Consider the following 20,346-nt stretch of genomic DNA (forward strand, 5'->3'; position numbering starts at 1 on the left):
GGAAGGTCCCGGAAGCGCATGGCTATAAAAAGCCCGCATGGTGGCTCGGCCATGCGCTAGTGTAGACCTACTATGCTATGTGTGAATGGTGGTGGATGCATGTTCTGGTGGATGACTTATTATGAAACCCCTACCCTCTGATATTACGAGTGGTGACCGAGTGAGTATAGTCAGCTCCAGGTAGTGGCTAACTATTTGCCACTGTGCTACCGCACCTAGCACTAGCGCCCGTCGGTGTCCGCCTGTCGGCACCGTCGTCTAGCGGCGTGAGTTACCGCCGCGCCTGCGCTTAGCAGTTCTGCCGCGCTGCGCTTAGCAGTCCTCTGGTGTTCGCGGTTGCGATGCCCCGCTGGTTACCTTGTGCGTTTAACAAGGCCAGCGTTTCAGTATTTATTTGTTAAAAGGTTTTCTGTGCGTGAACAGAGCCGGCCTTAGCTGCTCGGGTGACATTAACCCGAGCGCACTACTTCACTCATTGGAATGTCTGCCATTGTCCAGCAGCGGTCTTGTCATCTACCGCACGGTGGACCCCGGGCAGCGAACGCACCTTGTATTATTTTTATTAGGTGCGTTCCGCCGACCATAACATTACACTAGCGCCAGGGTCTGGCTGGTAATGGCAGACCTGCAGCAGCTGCAGCGATACATCCGGCAGCTGGAGAGCAGGTTGGCGGCTATCGAGAGCGCCAACTCAGCTGCGAATGCTGCACTAGCTGCTGCCCAGACAGTCGCAGAGGCTGTCACACGTGTGCCCACAATCTCGCCCACACCGACAATCTCTCGCCTCCCGCTCCCCGACAAGTTTTCGGGTGACAGCGCTACCTGTAGGGGATTCGTCAGCCAGTGCTCTATTCAGCTGGAGTTGCTGGCTGCACGGTTCCCTACAGAGCGGGCTAAGGTGGGGTTTATTGTCTCCTTGCTGTCTGGCCGGGCATTACAGTGGGCCACGCCACTGTGGGAGCGTGGTGATCCCGTGGTTCAGGGTCCTGCTCAGTTCCTTGCGGCCCTGAAGCAGGTCTTTTTGGGACCACGGATCACGCACGATACCTCACTCCAATTACTATCCCTAACACAGGGCTCACTCTCGGTTAGCCACTATGCGGTCCGGTTCCGGACACTGGCTTCCGAGATAGAGTGGCCGGACAAAGCATTAGTTCCGGTGTTTTGGAGTGGGTTAGCTGAGCACGTGAAAGATGCTTTAGCCACTAGAGAAGTTCCCACGAGTCTGGAGGAATTGATTGCAGTTTCCACCCGCATTGACCTCCGGTTCACGGAGCGCGGGTTGGAACGTGCACAATCCAGACGAAGGGTTAATTTGGCTCCCACATTCTCCGAGCCGCTAACTTGTCCGGCTCGGGAGCTTTCGCCCTCCGAACCCATGGAGGTGTCTCGCACCGGCTCTAAGCCACGGCCGATGCGAGGCTCGGTACGTTGTTATCAGTGCCGCCAGTTTGGTCACCCGGCCAGCACGTGTCCTCTGCGGGCGAAAAACCGCCCACGACTAGTGGCCGTAGGTGGTGGGCAGTCCAATATGAAACCCTTCTCATCCAAACCAGTATTTCGGGGTATCTTAGACAGTGGGTCTTCCACTTGGGAGGCAGAGGTTACCGTGGATTCTGGGGCCGAGGGGAATTTTATGTCCTCTATCTTCGCCCAGAGACACGCTATCCCCCTGGTATTATTACCACAGCCTCTGACCATCAGGGTGGTTAACGGTGCCCCGTTACCCTCTCAGGTGACCCATCAGACAGCTCCACTCGGGCTCTCTATCTCACCCTCTCATCGTGAGATTCTGTCCCTGCTCATTCTGCCAGTTGGCATCGACCAGGTGCTTCTGGGAGTTCCCTGGCTCCGTTGCCATTCCCCTCACATTGATTGGGCTTTGGGGAATATACTGGGATGGAGCAAGGACTGTGAGGGAAGGTGCCTGAGGGGCAGTGTTCAGGCAGCTTCCACTGAAGTGCCTGCGGATCTCTCCGCGCTCCCCAAGCCCTACCACCAGTACGCGGACGTCTTCTCTAAGAAGTCTGCGGAGACACTCCCGCCGCACCGTCCCTATGATTGCCCGATTGATCTCCTGCCAGGCACAGAACCTCCCCGAGGCTGTGTGTATCCTTTATCACTCCCTGAGACAGAGGCTATGTCTCAATATATCCGGGAGAACCTGGCTAGGGGTTTTATCAGAAAGTCGGTGTCACCGGCTGGCGCAGGGTTCTTCTTCGTACAGAAGAAGAACGGAGAGTTACGTCCCTGCATTGACTACAGAGGTCTCAATGCTATCATGGTTAAAAACAAATACCCTCTACCGTTGATCTCTGAGTTATTTGACAGGTTGCGGGGGGCCCGGATCTTTACAAAATTAGATCTGCGGGGGGCATACAACCTGATCCGCATTCGCGAAGGAGACGAATGGAAGACAGCTTTTAATACCAGGGATGGCCATTATGAATACCTGGTTATGCCCTTTGGCCTTTGTAATGCGCCAGCTGTCTTCCAAGATTTTGTCAACGAGGTCTTCCGCGACATGCTCTCTACATCGGTGGTGGTCTATTTGGATGACATACTCATCTTTTCGCCAGATTTGGCCACCCACCGGAGAGACGTCTGCTGGGTCTTTGACCGTCTGCGGGCGAACTCTCTATTTGCCAAGCTGGAGAAGTGTCAGTTTGAGCAGGAGTCCTTGCCGTTCCTGGGCTATATCATCTCGGCCCAGGGGCTGGCCATGGATCCTGCCAAACTACAAGCGGTAATGGACTGGCAGGAACCCCATTCCCTCAAAGCGGTGCAGCGCTTTTTGGGGTTCGTGAATTACTACCGCCAGTTTATACCACATTTTTCCACACTGGTGGCTCCTTTGGTTGCTCTCACCAAGAAAGGAGCTAACCCCAATGCTTGGTCAGAACAGGTCTCCAAGGCTTTCTCGGCTATAAAATCGCATTTTGCCGGCGCTCCCATATTACATCGTCCCGATGTGAATAAACCGTTTATTCTGGAGGTAGATGCCTCTTCCGTCGGTGCAGGAGCAGTCCTTTTCCAGAAGGACGCTCAAGGTCGGAAGCATCCATGCTTCTTCTTCTCAAAGACCTTCTCACCGGCGGAGAAGAATTACTCCATCGGTGATAGGGAGCTACTAGCCATGAAGTTGGCCTTTTCTGAGTGGAGACATCTCCTGGAGGGGGCTCGGTTTCCCTTCCAGGTATACACAGACCATAAAAATCTGGTCTATTTGCAGACGGCCCAGCGCCTGAACTCCCGTCAGGCTAGGTGGTCGCTTTTCTTTTCTCGCTTCCGCTTCACCCTGCACTATCTCTCAGGAGAAAAGAACGTCCGTGCGGATGCTCTCTCCCGCTCGGTGGTTTCAGCGGAGGAAGGAGAGGCTGAGCCTCGGTTAATTCTCCCGCCGGAGAGTTTTACGACCGTGGCTCCAGTCGCTCTCGAGTCAGTGCCACCAGGCAAGACCTTGGTGCCTCCTCAGCTATGGCCAGAGGTCCTCGCCTGGGCACATGCCTCCAGGGTGGGTGGTCATTTTGGCAATAAACGGACCACCGAACTCCTGGCAAGGTCATACTGGTGGCCACATATGGCTCGAGATATCAAGGAATACGTGCAAGCATGCGTCTCGTGTGCTCGGAACAGACCCTCTAGACAGAGGCCGGCAGGGCTGTTGTATCCCCTGCCAGTGGCGGATAGACCTTGGGAGATGGTTGGCATGGACTTCGTGGTTGGCCTGCCCAAGTCTGGTGGCAGTACGGTCATCTGGGTGGTCACCGACCATTTTTCCAAAATGGTGCATCTGGTGCCACTCGCATGGTTGCCTTCCGCTCGTGGTCTTGCCACTTTGTTCATAAAGCACGTATTCCGGTTACATGGTATGCCGGACAAAATCGTGAGTGACCGAGGCCCCCAGTTCGCGTCTCGGTTCTGGAGGGAGCTCTGCAGCTTACTTAGCATCGAGCTCAATCTGTCCTCCGCTTACCATCCCGAGACGAACGGCTTGGTTGAGAGAGCCAATCAGACCTTGGTCACCTACCTACGGCATTTTGTATCTGCCAGACAGGATGACTGGGCATCCTTGCTACCTTGGGCTGAATTTGCCCTAAACAATGCAGTGGCTGATTCCACGGGTCAGACGCCTTTCCTCCTAAATTACGGCCAACATCCTCGCGTCCCTGTCCCGATGCCAGTGTCCGCCGCTGACTCCAGGGTGGCAGACTGGGCAGTGGAGGCACGGGACATTTGGGACCGCACTCAGGATGCTATCCGTGCCTCTAAGGAAAGGATGAGGGCGTCCGCCGACACGCATCGGCGACCCGCTCCAAGCTTCTCCCCTGGCGACATGGTGTGGCTCTCCACCCGAAATATCAAACTACGGGTCGAGTCCCCCAAGTTCGCGCCGCGATATATTGGACCATTCAAGGTCCTTGAGCGACTTAGCTCGGTGGTCTACCGCCTGGCTCTTCCTCCACATTTAGCCATTTCAGATGTGTTCCATGTGTCCCTCCTCAAACCAGTTCACATGGCCCGGTTTTCCGAGTCATCGGCCGGGTCGTCAGACTTGTCATCTGACGAGTTTGAGGTTAATGCCATCGTGGGGCGCAGGTTTGTGCGTGGCAAAAAGTTCTATTTGGTGGATTGGAAGGGTCACGGTCCCGAGGCTCGGACCTGGGAGCTGGTGGAAAACATCCACACACCGCTTCTAATCGCGGCCTTTGAGCGCAGTGAGGTGCGGAGGGGAGGGGGCCTTAGGAGGGGGGGTAATGTTAGGCGTCGGATTCCTGACGCTGCACAGCGGGAATCCAGAGCCAGACATCCGGTGGTCCCCCATTCCACTCCGATCGCTCGGACTCCTGCTCAGCAATCACGGCGAGCCAGGCATTCTGCCCAGACTTGTTCTGTGAGCCTGGATGTTGCTGCCACCTCTGGTGCAGCAATTGTAGTGCAACCTGCTCTGCAGAGAACCGCTCCAGAGGCTAAGTCCTCGTGCCGTGCTACTGGGCATGCCCGCAACTTGTCCTCTCAGTGGAGAGCAGGGGGTCACATGTCCAGGTCCTGCGTCGGATCTGATTGGTTCTTCCCAGGTTACTGGAAGGTCCCGGAAGCGCATGGCTATAAAAAGCCCGCATGGTGGCTCGGCCATGCGCTAGTGTAGACCTACTATGCTATGTGTGAATGGTGGTGGATGCATGTTCTGGTGGATGACTTATTATGAAACCCCTACCCTCTGATATTACGAGTGGTGACCGAGTGAGTATAGTCAGCTCCAGGTAGTGGCTAACTATTTGCCACTGTGCTACCGCACCTAGCACTAGCGCCTGTCGGTGTCCGCCTGTCGGCACCGTCGTCTAGCGGCGTGAGTTACCGCCGCGCCTGCGCTTAGCAGTTCTGCCGCGCTGCGCTTAGCAGTCCTCTGGCGTTCGCGGTTGCGATGCCCCGCTGGTTACCTTGTGCGTTTAACAAGGCCAACGTTTCAGTATTTATTTGTTAAAAGGTTTTCTGTGCGTGAACAGAGCCGGCCTTAGCTGCTCAGGTGACATTAACCCGAGCGCACTACTTCACTCATTGGAGTGTCTGCCATTGTCCAGCAGCGGTCTTGTCATCTACTGCACGGTGGACCCAGGGCGGCGAACGCACCTTGTATTATTTTTATTAGGTGCATTCCGCCGACCATAACAGCCCCCAACATATAATGACGGTGAAGCAAGATGAAAACACTAACACAGACAGAAAGATAGACTGAGCAAAGACGGGGCCCAAAATACCTAGATAGGAAAGGACAGGAAGGCTGCTGTCTGCAATCCGTGAAAAACCCTATCAAAGATATAAGCCAACAAGCTGATATGAAAAAGGCCCTGAAGCAGCTAGGCTTCAAAAACTAAATCAGCACTCAGGTATTTTCAGAAGACAGAGCTAAAGGAATTCAGCACACCCCAGCAGGGAATGGCAGAAATCCAGAAAAACAAAGCAAAACAAAGTCAAAGCACCAATGCAAAAAGCCGAGCAGCAAACTTAGCTTTAGAGGAGCAGGAATTCAGACTGGTCTCCAAGGATCCCACAGAGAAATCACCCGCAGGGCAGAAGGGCGTCGGCAGCCTTATATCCAGTCAGTAACTCCACTCAGCCAGTCACAATTATCAGCCTCAGGTGTTTGACAATCAGGCTCACTACCTTTCTTTACCAGAAGAGTGAGTTCCTCGGGCCTCAGTAATGAAGGGGAAAATGAACTCACAACAGTACCTCCCCCTTGAGGAGGGGTCACCGAACCCTCAACTACGCCACCAGGGCGATCAGGGTGAGCCCGATGAAAGGCACGCACCAATCTTTTGGCATGAATATCAGATGCAGAGACTCAGGAATTATCCTCCTGACCATAACCCTACCACTTAACCAAATACTGGAGTCTCCGTCTAGCCAGACGGGAATCCAGTACTTTCTCTACCTCATATTCCATGTTACCTTCAACCAATACAGGGTCTGGAGGTGCCACCCCAGGAACAACTGGTTCAACAAACCTCTTCAACAAAGATTTATGGAACACATTATGGATTTTAAATGTGACAGGAAGAGCCAAACGAAAAGAGACCGGATTAATAATCTCCACAATCTTGTAAGGTCCAATAAAACTAGGCTTAAACTTAGGAGAAGCCACCTTCATAGCAATATTTTTTGATGATAACCACACCATATCACCAACCTTAAATTGGGGACCAATGGTCCTATGTCGGTTGGAAAACCGCTGGGCCTTTTCCTGGGAGAGAGATAACTTATCCACCACTTGGTCCCAGATCTGGTGCATTCTCTCCACCACAGTGTCAACACCTGGGCAGGCAGAAGGCTCCATCTGCCCTGAAGAAAATCGAGGATGAAACCCAAAGTTACAAAAAAAAGGTGACATCAAAGTGGCAGAACTAGCTCTATTATTTAAAGCAAATTCGGCCAAGGGCAAAAATGAAACCCAATAATCCTGATCAGCAGAAATAAAACATCTCAAATATGACTCCAAGGTCTGGTTTGTTCTCTCTGTCTGCCCATTGGTCTGAGGGTGAAAAGCAGAGGAGAAGGACAACTGAATTCCCAGCCTGGAACAGAAAGTTGTCCAAAATCTAGACACAAACTGGAATCCTCTGTCAGATACAATGTTCTCAGGAATCCCGTGCAAACGAACCACCTGTTGTAAAAACAGCGGCACCAACTCAGAGGAAGACGGCAACTTAGGGAGTGGTACAAGATGAACCATCTTAGAGAACCTATCACAAATCACCCAAATAACAGTCATCCTTTGAGAGACAGGCATATCAGAGATGAAATCCATTGAAATATGGGTCCATGGCCTCCTGGGGACCGGCAAAGGCATCAACAGCCCACTAGAGCGAGAACACGATTTAGACCGGGAGCAAGTCCCACAGGACTGCACAAAATTCCTGACATCACGAGACAAGGAGGGCCACCAAAAAAACCGACTCACCAGATCTCTAGTACCAAAAATACCTGGATGACCAGCCAAAGCAGAGCAATGAACTTCAGACATCACTCTCTTCTTCCATTGGTCAGGAACATACAACTTTCCACTGGGACAACGCTCAGGTTTGTCCTCCTGGAACTCTTCCAGAGCACGTCTCAAATCGGGCGAGATGGCAGAAAGAACTACCCCTTCGCCTAAGATGGTAGCAGGCTTGGTCACCACAGGAAAATCAGCAAAGAAGCTCCTAGAGAGGGCGTCTGCCTTGACATTCTTCGTTCCAGGAAGAAAAGAAACCACAAAATCAAAACGTGTAAAAAACAAGGCCCACCTAGCCTGTCTAGGGTTCAAGCGCTTAGCTGACTCTAGGTAAATCAAATTCTTGTGGTCAGTGAGGACCACGACTTGATGCTTAGCTCCCTCCAACCAATGTCTCCACTCCTCAAATGCCCATTTCATGGTCAACAGTTCCCTATTCCCCACATCATAGTTACGTTCTGATAGAGAGAACTTTCGGGAAAAGAAAGCACAGGGATTCATTTTAGATGTTACAGGATCCTTTTGGGACAAAACAGCTCCTGCACCAATCTCAGAAGCATCCACCTCTACCTGGAATGGAAGTGAGACATCAGGTTGCCGCAAAACCGGGGCGGAGGTGAATCTTCGCTTCAGCTCCTGAAAGGAAGAAACAGCCTCCGGAGACCAATTTAACACATCAGCACCCTTCTTAGTCAAATCAGTCAATGGCTTGGCAATACTAGAAAATTTTGCTATAAATTTCCGATAAAAATTAGCAAAACCCAAAAACCTCTGGAGGGCCTTCAAAGAAGTGGGCTGAACCCAATCGTAAATGGCCTGTACCTTGGCCGGGTCCATTTCAATAGTTGACGGGGACAAAATAAATCCCAAAAAAGAAATCCTCTGTACTCCAAAAAGGCATTTAGATCCTTTGACATACAGGGAATTCTCCCTCAAGATCCGGAACACAGTCCGAATATGTTCCACATGAGAATCCCAATCCTTGGAGAAGATCAAAATATCATCCAGATAGATAATCAAAAATTTATTGACAAAATCTCGGAAAATATCGTTCATGAAGCACTGGAAGACAGAAGGGGCATTAGTGAGCCCAAAAGGCATCACCAGGTACTCAAAATGTCCCTCCGGAGTATTAAACGCCGTCTTCCATTCATCCCCATGTTTAATGCGAATAAGATTATACGCCCCCCTGAGGTCAAGCTTGGTAAACCAGCAAGCACCTTTAACTCTGGAGAATAGATCAGAAATCAGGGGTAACGGATACTGATATTTAACAGTAATTTTGTTGAGAGCACGATAATCAATACAAGGTCTTAATGATCCATCCTTTTTGGCTACAAAAAAAAAAACGGCACCTAAGGGTGACGAGGATGGTCTAATATGACCCTTCTCCAACGCCTCCTTAATATAGGATCGCATAGCCTCGTGCTCGGGTACAGATAAATTGAAGAGCCGACCCTTGGGAAATTTACACCCCGGGCTCAGTTCAATTGCACAGTCATAACTCCTATGAGGAGGCAGAGACGCAGACTCATTCTCACTAAATACATCATACAAGTCCGCCAAATAATCAGGAACATCATGCGACTGAGGAGAGGTGGAAAACACCGGAGCCTCACTAAAGGCACACCGACAACCCCAACTCTACACAGACACAGATTTCCAATCCAAAACTGGATTATGAATTTGTAACCAGGGAAACTCCAGAACAATAGTATCATGCAGATTATGCAACACCAAAAATCTGCAATTTTCTTGATGGTCTGGGGCGACCCGCATTACCACCTGGGTCCAAAACTGAGGTTTATTTTTAGCCAAAGGAGTAGCATCAATCCCCCTCAAAGGGATAGGCGTCTGCAGAGGTGTCATTGGAAATCCACAATGTTTAGCAAAATCCAAGTCCATTAGGTTTAGGGCTGCTCCCGAATCCACAAAAGCCTTGGCGGAAAATGTGGACAGGGAGCAGATCAGAGTAATAGCCAGAAGAAACTTAGGTTGAACACCCCCAACAGAAAACGTGTGTGCAAAGCGTTTCTCTCGTTTAGGACAGACAGAAATAATATGCGAGGCATCTCCACAGAAAAAACACAACTTATTACGCCTTCTGAACTCCTGACGCTGCTCTCTGGAAAAAACTCTATCACATTGCATAGGTTCAGACATTTGTTTAACAGGTGGCAACACCTCTCGTGCAGCTTTGCGTTCGCGCAAACGCCGATCAACCTGAATGGCTAATGACATAGAATCGTCAAGACCAGAGGGAACAGGAAATCCCACCATAGTATCTTTTACGGCTTCTGACAACCCCTTCCGAAAGAGAGCAGCCAAGGCATTATCATTCCAGGTAGTAAGTACTGCCCACTTTCGGAATTTTTGACAGTACAATTCTGCAGAATCACGACCCTGGCTCAATGCCAGCAGGGTCTTTTCAGCCTGATCAATGGCATTAGGTTCATCATACAACAACCCCAAGGCCTGAAAAAATGCGTTCACATTAGTCAAAATAGGATCATCTGGTTTCAAAGAAAACGCCCAATCCTGGGGATTGACAATTTTAACCTGCTGTGCGGAGCTCCCTGACGAGTTAGGGTTCAAGGCAAAAAATAATTTACAATTATTTTTGAAATTCAAAAATTTAGACCGATCCCCAAAAAATACATCAGGTGTAGGAATCTTTGGTTCAGCAGCATGTGAATGAGCAAGGTAGGCGGAAATTCCCCGCACTTCCGCAGCGAGCTGCTCCACACGATCAGACAATTGCTTTATCTCCATTGAGAGAAAAAAAAATTCCCCCTACGGCCTCAGAGATATAGAGGAAAAAATATACACACTTTTTTTTTTTTACAATTCTTTCCTGCTATTGAGTACCCTAGGATCTGCGGTATGGCGGGTGATTCTGTTATCATTGAGTCACCGTAGGAGGCAAAAACAGAAATACAAGCTAAGTCCAGAAAACCAGAGAAGTTGGCAACTATCAGATTGCAGACCCCTGAACCTATCAACACAACTAGCAGTAGCCGTGGGGGGTTCCTACGATGCCCTAGACCCCACGATCACAGCCGGAGAATTAAATAGGCCTAAAGAAAGAAAGTGGAAATCTAAACTGCCCCAGATCAGACCCCAAAGCAATAGGCAGCCCCAACATATAATGACGGTGAAGCAAGATGAAAACACTATCACAGACAGAAAGATAGACTGAGCAAAGACGGGGCCCAAAACTACCTAGATAGGAAAGGACAGGAAGGCTGCAGTCTGCAATCTGCCAAACCCCTATCAAAGACATAAGCCAACAAGCTGATATGAAAAAGGCCCTGAAGCAGCTAGGCTTCAAAAACTAAATCAGCACTCAGGTATTTTCAGAAGACAGAGCTAAAGGAATTCAGCACACCCCAGCAGGGAATGGCAGAAATCCAGAAAAACAAAGCAAAACAAAGTCAAAGCACCAATGCAAAAAGCCGAGCAGCAAACTTAGCTTTAGAGGAGCAGGAATTCAGACTGGTCTCCAAGGATCCCACAGAGAAATCACCCGCAGGGCAGAAGGGCGTCGGCAGCCTTATATCCAGTCAGTAACTCCACTCAGCCAGTCATCATCATCAGCCTCAGGTGTTTGATAATCAGGCTCACTACCTTTCTTTACCAGAAGAGGGAGTTCCTCGGGCCTCAGTAGTGAAGGGGAAAATGAACTCACAACAGCCGTCATTCTCTCTCCATGCCGGCATGTCCAATAAAGAAGCATCTTACCTATTCAGGTCTGGACGATTTCTAATTGGAAGACTGAAACTCCCTTGACATGTGTGGGTATGTGAGTACGTGTGTGTATCTGAATACGTGTGTGTGTGTGTGTGTATGTGAATACGTGTGTATGTGAGTACAGGAGGCGGTGGGGGGTTCAGCGGTGGCAGGTCCAGCGGTGGGGGGGGGCCTTTCCTGCCGGCTGGCGGCCCGGTCTTTCCTGCCGGCTGTGACGGAGGTGGGTGGGAAGACAGCAGCAGGGGGGAGTCCGGCGGCGGGGGGTCCCGTCGGTGTCCCACTGGTGGTCCTGGTACCACCAGCGGGCGCCATATTGGAACACCCATCACTGGGGTATTTCAATATGGCTGTCGGCGTACTTCCGGTCGGCGCGGTGGATTGTGGGATTCGGGGACATCCAGACGGAAGTGGATGACAGACAATTTAAGGCAATTATATATATAGATAACAAATAAAACACCATATTCCTCAACTTTCCACAGATAATCCCTATGTGATGCTGTCTCTTGAATAAAATTCTCACCATGGGAGTGGAGACATCAGTAAGGTGACCGGGGTTCATCTGCTATGAACTCCAAAAACCTTATTCATATCTGCGCTAGACTCTGCAGGAGCGTAATCACTTTCTCATCCCTGTTCTCCTCACCTGGCACCCATGTCCAGCAACACACACACCCCCGCAGAAACCTTGCACACCTAGACACCCACGCGCTCTCTGACTCTATTCTACCACTGGCATCCATATCCTCACTCCATGACACAGACGGTGCCACTGCTTTCTACAATGCCACTCTCGCATCAGCTAGTGACACGGTTGCCCCTCTCGTTCATGGCAGAATGCGACGTATCAACAGACAACCCTGGCACAATAACACCACTAAAAAGCTCCGGCAAGTGTCCAGGATTGCAGAGCGGTGCTGGAAGAAAACAAATTCGCAAGATGACTTCACCACATTCAAACACTCGATTTCAAATCTGACCTCACCTCTGCTAAACAGGCCTACTTCACAACCCTCGTATCTTCCCTATCTTACAACCCAAAACAGTTAGGCTAAGTGCACACGTACCGGAACTCTCGCGGAAATTACCGTGAGAATTCCGGAATTCCAGTCCGCGGGAAAATTGCATTTTAAATTCCCGCGATTTTCCCGCGGAAAAACTAGCATTTTGCAAGCGTATTTAGCTTGCAGAATGCTAGCGTTCTCCAAGCGATCTGTAGCATCGCTTGGAGAACTGATTGACAGGTTGGTCACACTCGTCAAACATAGTGTTTGACAAGTGTGACCAACTTTTTACTACTGAGGCCGCCTATGCGGCGTCAATAGTAAAAGATAGAATGTAAAAAAAAAAAAAAAAAAAATAGTGTTATTCTCACCCTCCGGCGTCCCGCGCATCCGTTCCCAGTAATCCTTTGCGAAAATGCCCGCGATGACGTCAGTTCTCGCGGGATCGCGACGTCTCGCGGTAATTCGCGATGACCGCGAGACTTCGCGATCCCGCGAGAATGGACGCCATCGCGGGCATTTTCGCAAAGGACTACTGGGAACGAGAGCGTGAAGAGAAGCAGGAAGACTGCGCGGGACGTCGGAGGGTGAGAATAACAATATTTTTTATTTTTAAATTCTATTTTTTGCAGGGATATGGTACCCAAAGCCCGGAGGACAGTCTCCTCTCCTCCGGACCGTGGGTACCATCCGCAAATGTTCTGCTTACTTTCCGCATGGTGGGCACAGCCACATGCGGAAAGTAAGCGGAACAATGCATTCCTATGGGTGCGGGATCGCCGCGATTCCGCAAATTAATGAGCATGCTGCGGTTTTTACCGCAAAGCGATTCCGCCGCGGTAAAAACCGCAGCATTAGTACAGCATTGCGGAATCCCATAGGAATGCATGGGATGCTTATTTTTCGCGTTTTCGCGGCAAAATCGCTCGGTTAAAACCGCCGCGGAAACGCGAAAAAAACGCCACGTGTGAACTCAGCCTTATTCAAAACTTCTAACTCCCTCCTCCGCCCACCACTGCCTCCTCCAACTTTACTCATCTCTGCCGAGGACTTTGCCACACACTTCAAAAACAAGATTGACCAAACAAGGCAAGTCTTCATCACTCAACCACCACAACCCCTTTGTATACCAGACCAATGCCCAAACCCCATAACCTCACTCTCCAACATCACTGAAGGGGAGCTTAATCGTCTCTTCTCCAAATCGCACCTCACAACCTGTGCACTTGACCCCATCCCATCCCATCTCCTATCCAACCTCACCACCACACTTATCCCATCCCTAACCCACCTCTTCAACCTATCACTAACGTCCGGTACCTTCCCTTCTGCTTTCAAGCATGCCACAATCACGCCTATCCTTAAAAAGCCAACCCTCGACCCAACCGCTATGTCCAGCTATCGCTCAATATCATTGCTTCCAAACTCCTGGAACAGCACGTCCACGCTGAACTTTCCTCCCACCCATCATCTAACTTGCTCTTTGACAATCTACAATCTGGTTTCCGCCCCATCACTCCACTGAGACAGCCCTGACCAAAATTACTAACGACCTACTTACAGCCAAATCAAATGGACAATACTCTATACTCCTGCTTCTAGACCTGTCCTCTGCATTTGACACAGTTGACCACTGCCTCCTACTACAGATCCTCTCCTCCTTCGGCATCAAAGGCCTTGCCCTATCCTGGATCTCCTCATACCTTTCCAACCGCACATTCAGCATCTCTCACTCCCACACCACCTCCTCATCCCACCCTCTCTCTGTTGGAGTCCCCCAAGGCTCTGTTTTAGGACCCCTACCCTTCTCAATCTATACACTTGGTCTGGGGCAACTCAAAGTCCCACGGATTCCACTACCACCTTTATGCTGATGACACTCAGATCTACCTCTCTGGCCCAGACGTCACCTCTCTGCTGTCCAGAATCCCAGAGTGTCTATCAGTCATATTTTCCTTCTTCTCCTCTCGCTTCCTCAAACTCAATGTAGACAAATCTGAACTCATCATCTTTCCTCCATCTCACAGATCTTCCTTACCCGACCTAGCTATAACAATTAATGACATCACACTTTCCCCAGTACCAGAAGTCCGCTGCCTCGGAGTAACCTTTGACTCTGTCCTGTCCTTCAAACCGCTCTTCCAAGCTCTTTCTACCTCCTGTCGCCTCCAGCTCAAAAATATTTCCAGAATCCGTCCTTTCCTAAACCCTCAATCTACTAAAATGCTTGTGCATGCCCTCATCTCCCGCCTCGACTACTGCAACATCCTTTTCTGTGGTCTCCCTGCTAACACCCTCACACCTCTCCAGTCCATTCTCAACTCTGCCGCCCAACTAATTCATCTCTCTCCTCGCTACTCCTCCGCTTCTCCTCTCTGCAAATCTCTTCACTGGCTCCCATTCCCTCAGCGTATCCAGTTCAAATTACTAATACTGACCTACAAGGCCATCTATAACCTGTCTCTCCCATATGTCTCTGAACTAATCTCCCGATACCTTCCCTCACGTAATCTCTGGTCCTCCCAAGACCTCCTTCTCTCCTCCACACTTATTCGCTCCTCACCCAACCGCCTCCAAGACTTCTCCCGAATAGCCCCTATTCCCTGGAATTCTTTGCCCCAACAAGTCCGACTATCAACCACATTTGGATCCTTCAGATGGAACCTGAAAACCCACCTCTTCAAGAAAGCCTACAGCCTGCAATGACCCCGCTACCTCCTTCTCTCTCACCACTACCGGTGATACCATCTCAACCAACATATGAACTGCTGCAACCCACCAACCTACTGTCTCCTTCCCCACCATCCTGTAGCATGTAAGCCCGAAAGGGCAGGGTCCTCTCTCCCCTAAGTATCAGTCTGTCATTGTTAGTTTGTTTACTGTAAGTGATATCTGTAATTTGTATGTAACCCCTTCTCATGTACAGCACCATGGAATCAATGGTGCTATATAAATAAACAATAATAATTAGTCATTTAGAACAACATTAGATCATTCAGAGATCGACAATGAACTTCTGGAGTGAGTTTGCTGCACTGAAAGTAAAGGGGCTGAATAATATTGCACACCCCACTTTTCAGTTTTTGAATTTCCACAAAAATTTAAAATAACCAATAAATTTTGTTCAACTTCACAATAGTGTCCCACTTGTTGATTCTTCACCAAAAATTTACATTTGGTATCTTTATGTTTGAAGCATGAAATGTGGGAAAAGGTTGAAAAGTTCCATGGAGCCGAATACTTTCGCATGGCACTGTATATATGATTTTTTTTTTATGTCCATAGATTAAGTTCTGTACAAGTTGCATAGGATATGTGGGGCCAGTGTATATACATCAGAATGCATCCCTAGATGATATTAGTAACGGAGCCGAACTGCCCACCAAGCACATCTTCTTATTGCAGCCTGGAACTTGGTCTGGCAGGGCGTATGCCACTGCAGCGTACTGAACGCTGTGTGTATAAGCTCACGCCATCGCAATGAAGAATATTTAAAAACCCAGGGCTGGCGACCCACAATGTAGGCGAGTGCTGCAGGCCAACGAGCATGTGCCTGATGGGGCAGATGGCCAGTCCAGGCCTGTATGCAGGGGTGGCATTAGGGGCAGGCAGACCAGGAAGCTGCCTAGGGCCCCTGCTCCTCCAGGGGCCCCCAACCAGTGACCGCTATGGGGCCCCTGAGAAAGAGGGGCCTGGCGCCGCCCCCACCCCGCATTTACATTTTCAGTAGTGATGGAGAAGAATGCATCATATTACGCTGACGCTCCCTCTCCCATCACCCCAACAGCCAGCAGTGGAGCGGATGAGACGCTGAGACACTCTGCAGAAGCCAGAGCAACGAGGGAACGAGGACGAGAGGAAAGTATTGTGTGTGAATGCATTACTGTGTGTGTGTCTGCTGCACTATACTGTGTGTGGGGGGACTGCACTATACTGTGTGTGTGGGGGGGGACCTCGCTATACTGTGAGTGGGTGGGACTGCTGTTATGAATGGGTCACCGAGGAGGATGGCAGGAACAGGCTAAGCCACCAGAAGACCAGAGAGGTTGGTAACTAAGCAAACTGCAGACCCCTGATCCTATCCACACAACTAGCAGTAGCCGTGGAGCGTTCCTACGATGCCCTAGACGCTTCGTCACAGCCGGAGGACTAACTAAGCCTAAAGACAGAAGGATGAAATCTATACTGCCCCGAAGCAGATCCCTAAAGGATTAGACAGCCCCCAAACATATATTGTCAGTGAGACAAGATGAGACACAAACACAGGCAAAGAACAGACTGAGCAAATGGTGGGGTCCAAGCTGTCTAGACAGGACAGGACAGAAATGATACTGTCTGCAATCACGCACAAAACCCTGAAAAATCCAAGACTTTTGATATACAAAAAACCTGAGGTCACACGACCTCACCCCCGCTACATCAGTATAAACTGGCAGCAAAGCAAAAAGATACTAACATAACAGGGAACTTAACAAGCTGCAACATATGAAGCAGGGCCCAGAGCTGCCCCCAGCAGAGAGCATGCTGAACCCTAGCAGCGAAACAGAAAGCAAAAAAAAGACACAACCAGATTAGAAGCAAAGGATTAGCAAAAGAATCACTTGGCTGAACATGCAGATCAGGCAGGGGACAAAAGAACTTGAAATGCACACGGAGGAAATCACCAGCAACCTCCAAGAGCAGCCAACTCAATTATATGCTCCCAGTCAGTAATCCCAGGTTCCCAATTATTGTCATCAGGTGGAGAACTTCCATCCACCTGGCCAGCTCCACTACTCTCAGTAACCACCAGAGGGAGCTTCGGCTCAGAACTTCGAGCAAGGGAATTCACAACAGACTGCGCTATACCGTATGTGTGGGGGGGTCTGCGCTATACTGTGTGTGAGTGTAGGGGACTGCACTATACAATGTGTGGGGGACTGCGCTATACTGTGTGTATGGGGGACTGCAATATGCTGTGTGTATGTGGGGACAGCACTATACTATGTGTGTGGGGGGACAGCACTATACTACTATGTGTGTGTGTGTGGGGAGGGGGACTGCGCTATACTGTGTGGGGGGGACTGCACTATACTGTATGTGGGGGGGGAACTGTGCTATACTGTGAGTGTAGGGGACTGCACTATACTGTGTTGTGTGTGGGGGGACTGCACTATACTGTGTTGTGTGTGGGGGGACTGCACTATACTGTGTTGTGTGTGGGGGGACTGCATTATACTAAGTGTGAGGGGGCTGGATTATATTCTGAGGGGGCTGCTTTATGTTCTATGAGGGGACTACATTATACTCTGAAGGGGATGCATTATACTCTAAGGGGAGCAGCATTATACTCTATCAAGGACCATGGGGAGTGTATTTTACTATATGGGACCTGCATTATACTTTATCGTGAACTATCTGTACCAATCATTCTTCCTCAGTTGGAGTAAAGGTAGGTGAACACGGCCAGTAAACGCTACGAGTTGGACGCTGTGGACTTGTGCAGACTCCATCCGGCATCATCCAGATGTTACAGCATAGTAGATGGGGTTTCAAAAAATCCCATGTCCACTATGCATGCACCGACATCCGTGGATCGCTAGCGTAGACAGGCATGCGGCGCGTCTCTCCAGACCATAGCATGTCTATTTATCTTGCGGAGATGCGAGCCTCCACAAGATAAATCTCACCCGTACAGTGTATTGGACGCTGTGAATCCGCACGGTACAGTGATCACATGTGGAGTCACCGGCGTTCAATAGCCGGCAGCGGACATGAGCTGCGTCCAAAGCGCTGCCAATTACTGAACGTGTGCATCTACCCAAACGAGGCCAGGAATCAAGTGTTGAACGACTTCATATTGTTGTTCTCGCTCATATAGCGGCCAGAACTCAGCGCCTGTAAATACCACAGAAATCTTTCTGTGTGATGATGCAACATGTGAGCATTTCGGGCCCCACTTTACACTTTTGCCCAGAGCCCCACTTTGTCTAAAACCGGCCCTGCCTGTATGTAAATATTCATGCAGCAGTCAAGTGAGTGATAGACAGGACATCATAACTGCAAGACTGAAGGGAATCAGCGAAGCATGGAGCTAGATCAATGCCGAATTCAATGGCTAAATAATAGTAGCTATTTCAATATTATAGAAGACTCTAATTTTGACATCATTTTGTAATGGCCCTTTTGCCCCCTGCAATACACATGTCTATCACGGGCAGGGCGAGTGTGTATGGAGCAGGCTTGGGGTAGATGCCAGCAGTAACACATAGCCACATCTGCCCAGAGCAGCGATCAGTACTAGGTATGATTGCTACTGATTAACTATTGCAGCAGTCAATGATTGACAGCAGCACTAAAATATGTGCATGGCCAATGGTATGGCTTACTACCCCCAGTCACACCATCGTGGGGCACCAATGGGTTACTATGGCAAACGGAGGCCTGCTGAAGTTTCCCATTGCCATCTTGGCAGAACAGGCGGAGCGTAATGGACACTGGAATTTATACTATACACAAAATGTCACAAAAAAGAAAGTAGAAATGTTAAAAAAGTATATGGTGTCACCATGTTTCTAAGAGTCCGGTCGATCATAAAATAAATTTATTTAAAACGTACTTTGAAAAATGAAAGCAAAACCCCAGATTTGCAGTTTTTCAGTCACCTTTGGGTCTCAGAACATAGCGACACAAAACTTTTTTTACATAAATTTCTGATTTTATTTTTACTGCTATTATATATGTTTGGCATCGCCGTATATTCCAGTACATTGTATGGTAAAATTAACAGGGGTCATTAAAAACGACAATTTATACAAGGCCTCGTACAACTATGTCACTATAAGAGCGGTGGTTCCTGGAGGGGAGGTAAATAATGAAAGTTCAAAACCCCAAAATTATCAGGTCCCGAAGGGGTTAAGGGACTGCTGAGTGACACCTACTCCATCCCAGCAGGTAACTGGGCACCGCCGTGGCTGTCAGTCAGTGCCAGGTGCACACTGGGCATTACCTGCTCTCCTCGGTTATCTTCCTATGTGACATGACCTCCTCGTAGTTCTGCAGCACCAACATTTTTAGGGCTTTGTCCTCTGAACGTAATATAGACTGCTCCAATTAACACTAGAGAACAATCACCTTAATGTCTCCAGGCTCCGGGACCCACATCCATGCAACGTCGGACATGTTGGAGACCAGCGGACGGCGACATGGACAGGATTATCTCCTCAAACATGGCGGTGACAGAGGGGACCACCGTAACACATATAATTCCAAAGCTTATGCAAGGTTATACCGAGAAATTCGACCGAACATTGTCTTTCGTGCATGCGCAGGCTTGTTGCCAGGTTGTATCTAGGAAGAGTGAGCAGTCGTCGGCCATCTTTGAATAGGTCACAGTCCATTTTCTCTATTATACGTATACCTCAGTATGATGGGACCGAGTCTAGAAAACAAGTGCCCCCATAACACGGAAAATGACAGACGACACAACAGTCACAGCCCCACTGCCTCCTATAGGATTGCCAACCAAAGTGTCAGCCTGATGCTCCGATCTGGCCATAACCTACAGCAGTGACAGCCACATCACCAGTGTCTCCTACAGCAGTGACAGCCACATGACCAGAATCACCTACAGCAGTGACAGCCACATGGCAGGCCAGTGTCACCTACGTCACCTACAGCAGTGACAGACACATGGCCAGTGTCACCCACAGCTGTGACAGGCACATCAGTGTCACCTACAGCATTGCCAGCCACAGTGCCAGCCCTGATGCTCTGATCTGGCCATCACCTACAGCAGTGACAGCCACATCACTAGTGTCACCTACAGCAGTGACAGCCATATGGCAAGTGTCTTCTACAGCATTGAAAGCCACATGGCCAGTGTCACCTAACAGCAGTGACAGTCACATCACCAGTGTCATCTACATCAGTGACAGTCACATGGCCAGTGTCACCTACAGCAGTAACAGGCACATCAGTGTCATCTAAAGCAGTGACAGTCAAATGGCAGCATTGCCAGCCACAGTGTCAGCCCTGATGCTCCGATCTGGCCATCACCTACAGCAGTGACAGCCACATGGCCAGTGTCACCTACAGCAGTGACAGCCACATGGCCAG

General features: G+C 49.7%; 1 protein-coding gene across 2 annotated transcripts in view; it reads right to left on the minus strand.

Annotated features, from left to right (window-relative positions):
- The window catches only part of LOC141076091 (uncharacterized), a 53,092-nt gene extending 33,606 nt beyond the window's left edge, over nucleotides 1-19,486 (minus strand). Inside the window, exon 1 of one of the 2 annotated variants that reach the window (XM_073563350.1) lies at nucleotides 19,363-19,486. In XM_073563350.1, the coding sequence (XP_073419451.1) occupies nucleotides 19,363-19,410 (48 nt within the window). In that variant the 5' untranslated portion in view covers nucleotides 19,411-19,486. The other variant, XM_073563351.1, reaches the window with a different exon arrangement.
- Between the last annotated feature and the right edge of the window lie 860 nt (nucleotides 19,487-20,346).

The sequence above is a fragment of the Dendrobates tinctorius genome, unplaced genomic scaffold (genome assembly GCF_039654945.1).
Source record: "Dendrobates tinctorius isolate UK_male_01 unplaced genomic scaffold, ASM3965494v1 ptg000387l, whole genome shotgun sequence".
In the NCBI taxonomy this organism is placed as follows: Eukaryota; Metazoa; Chordata; class Amphibia; order Anura; family Dendrobatidae; genus Dendrobates; species Dendrobates tinctorius.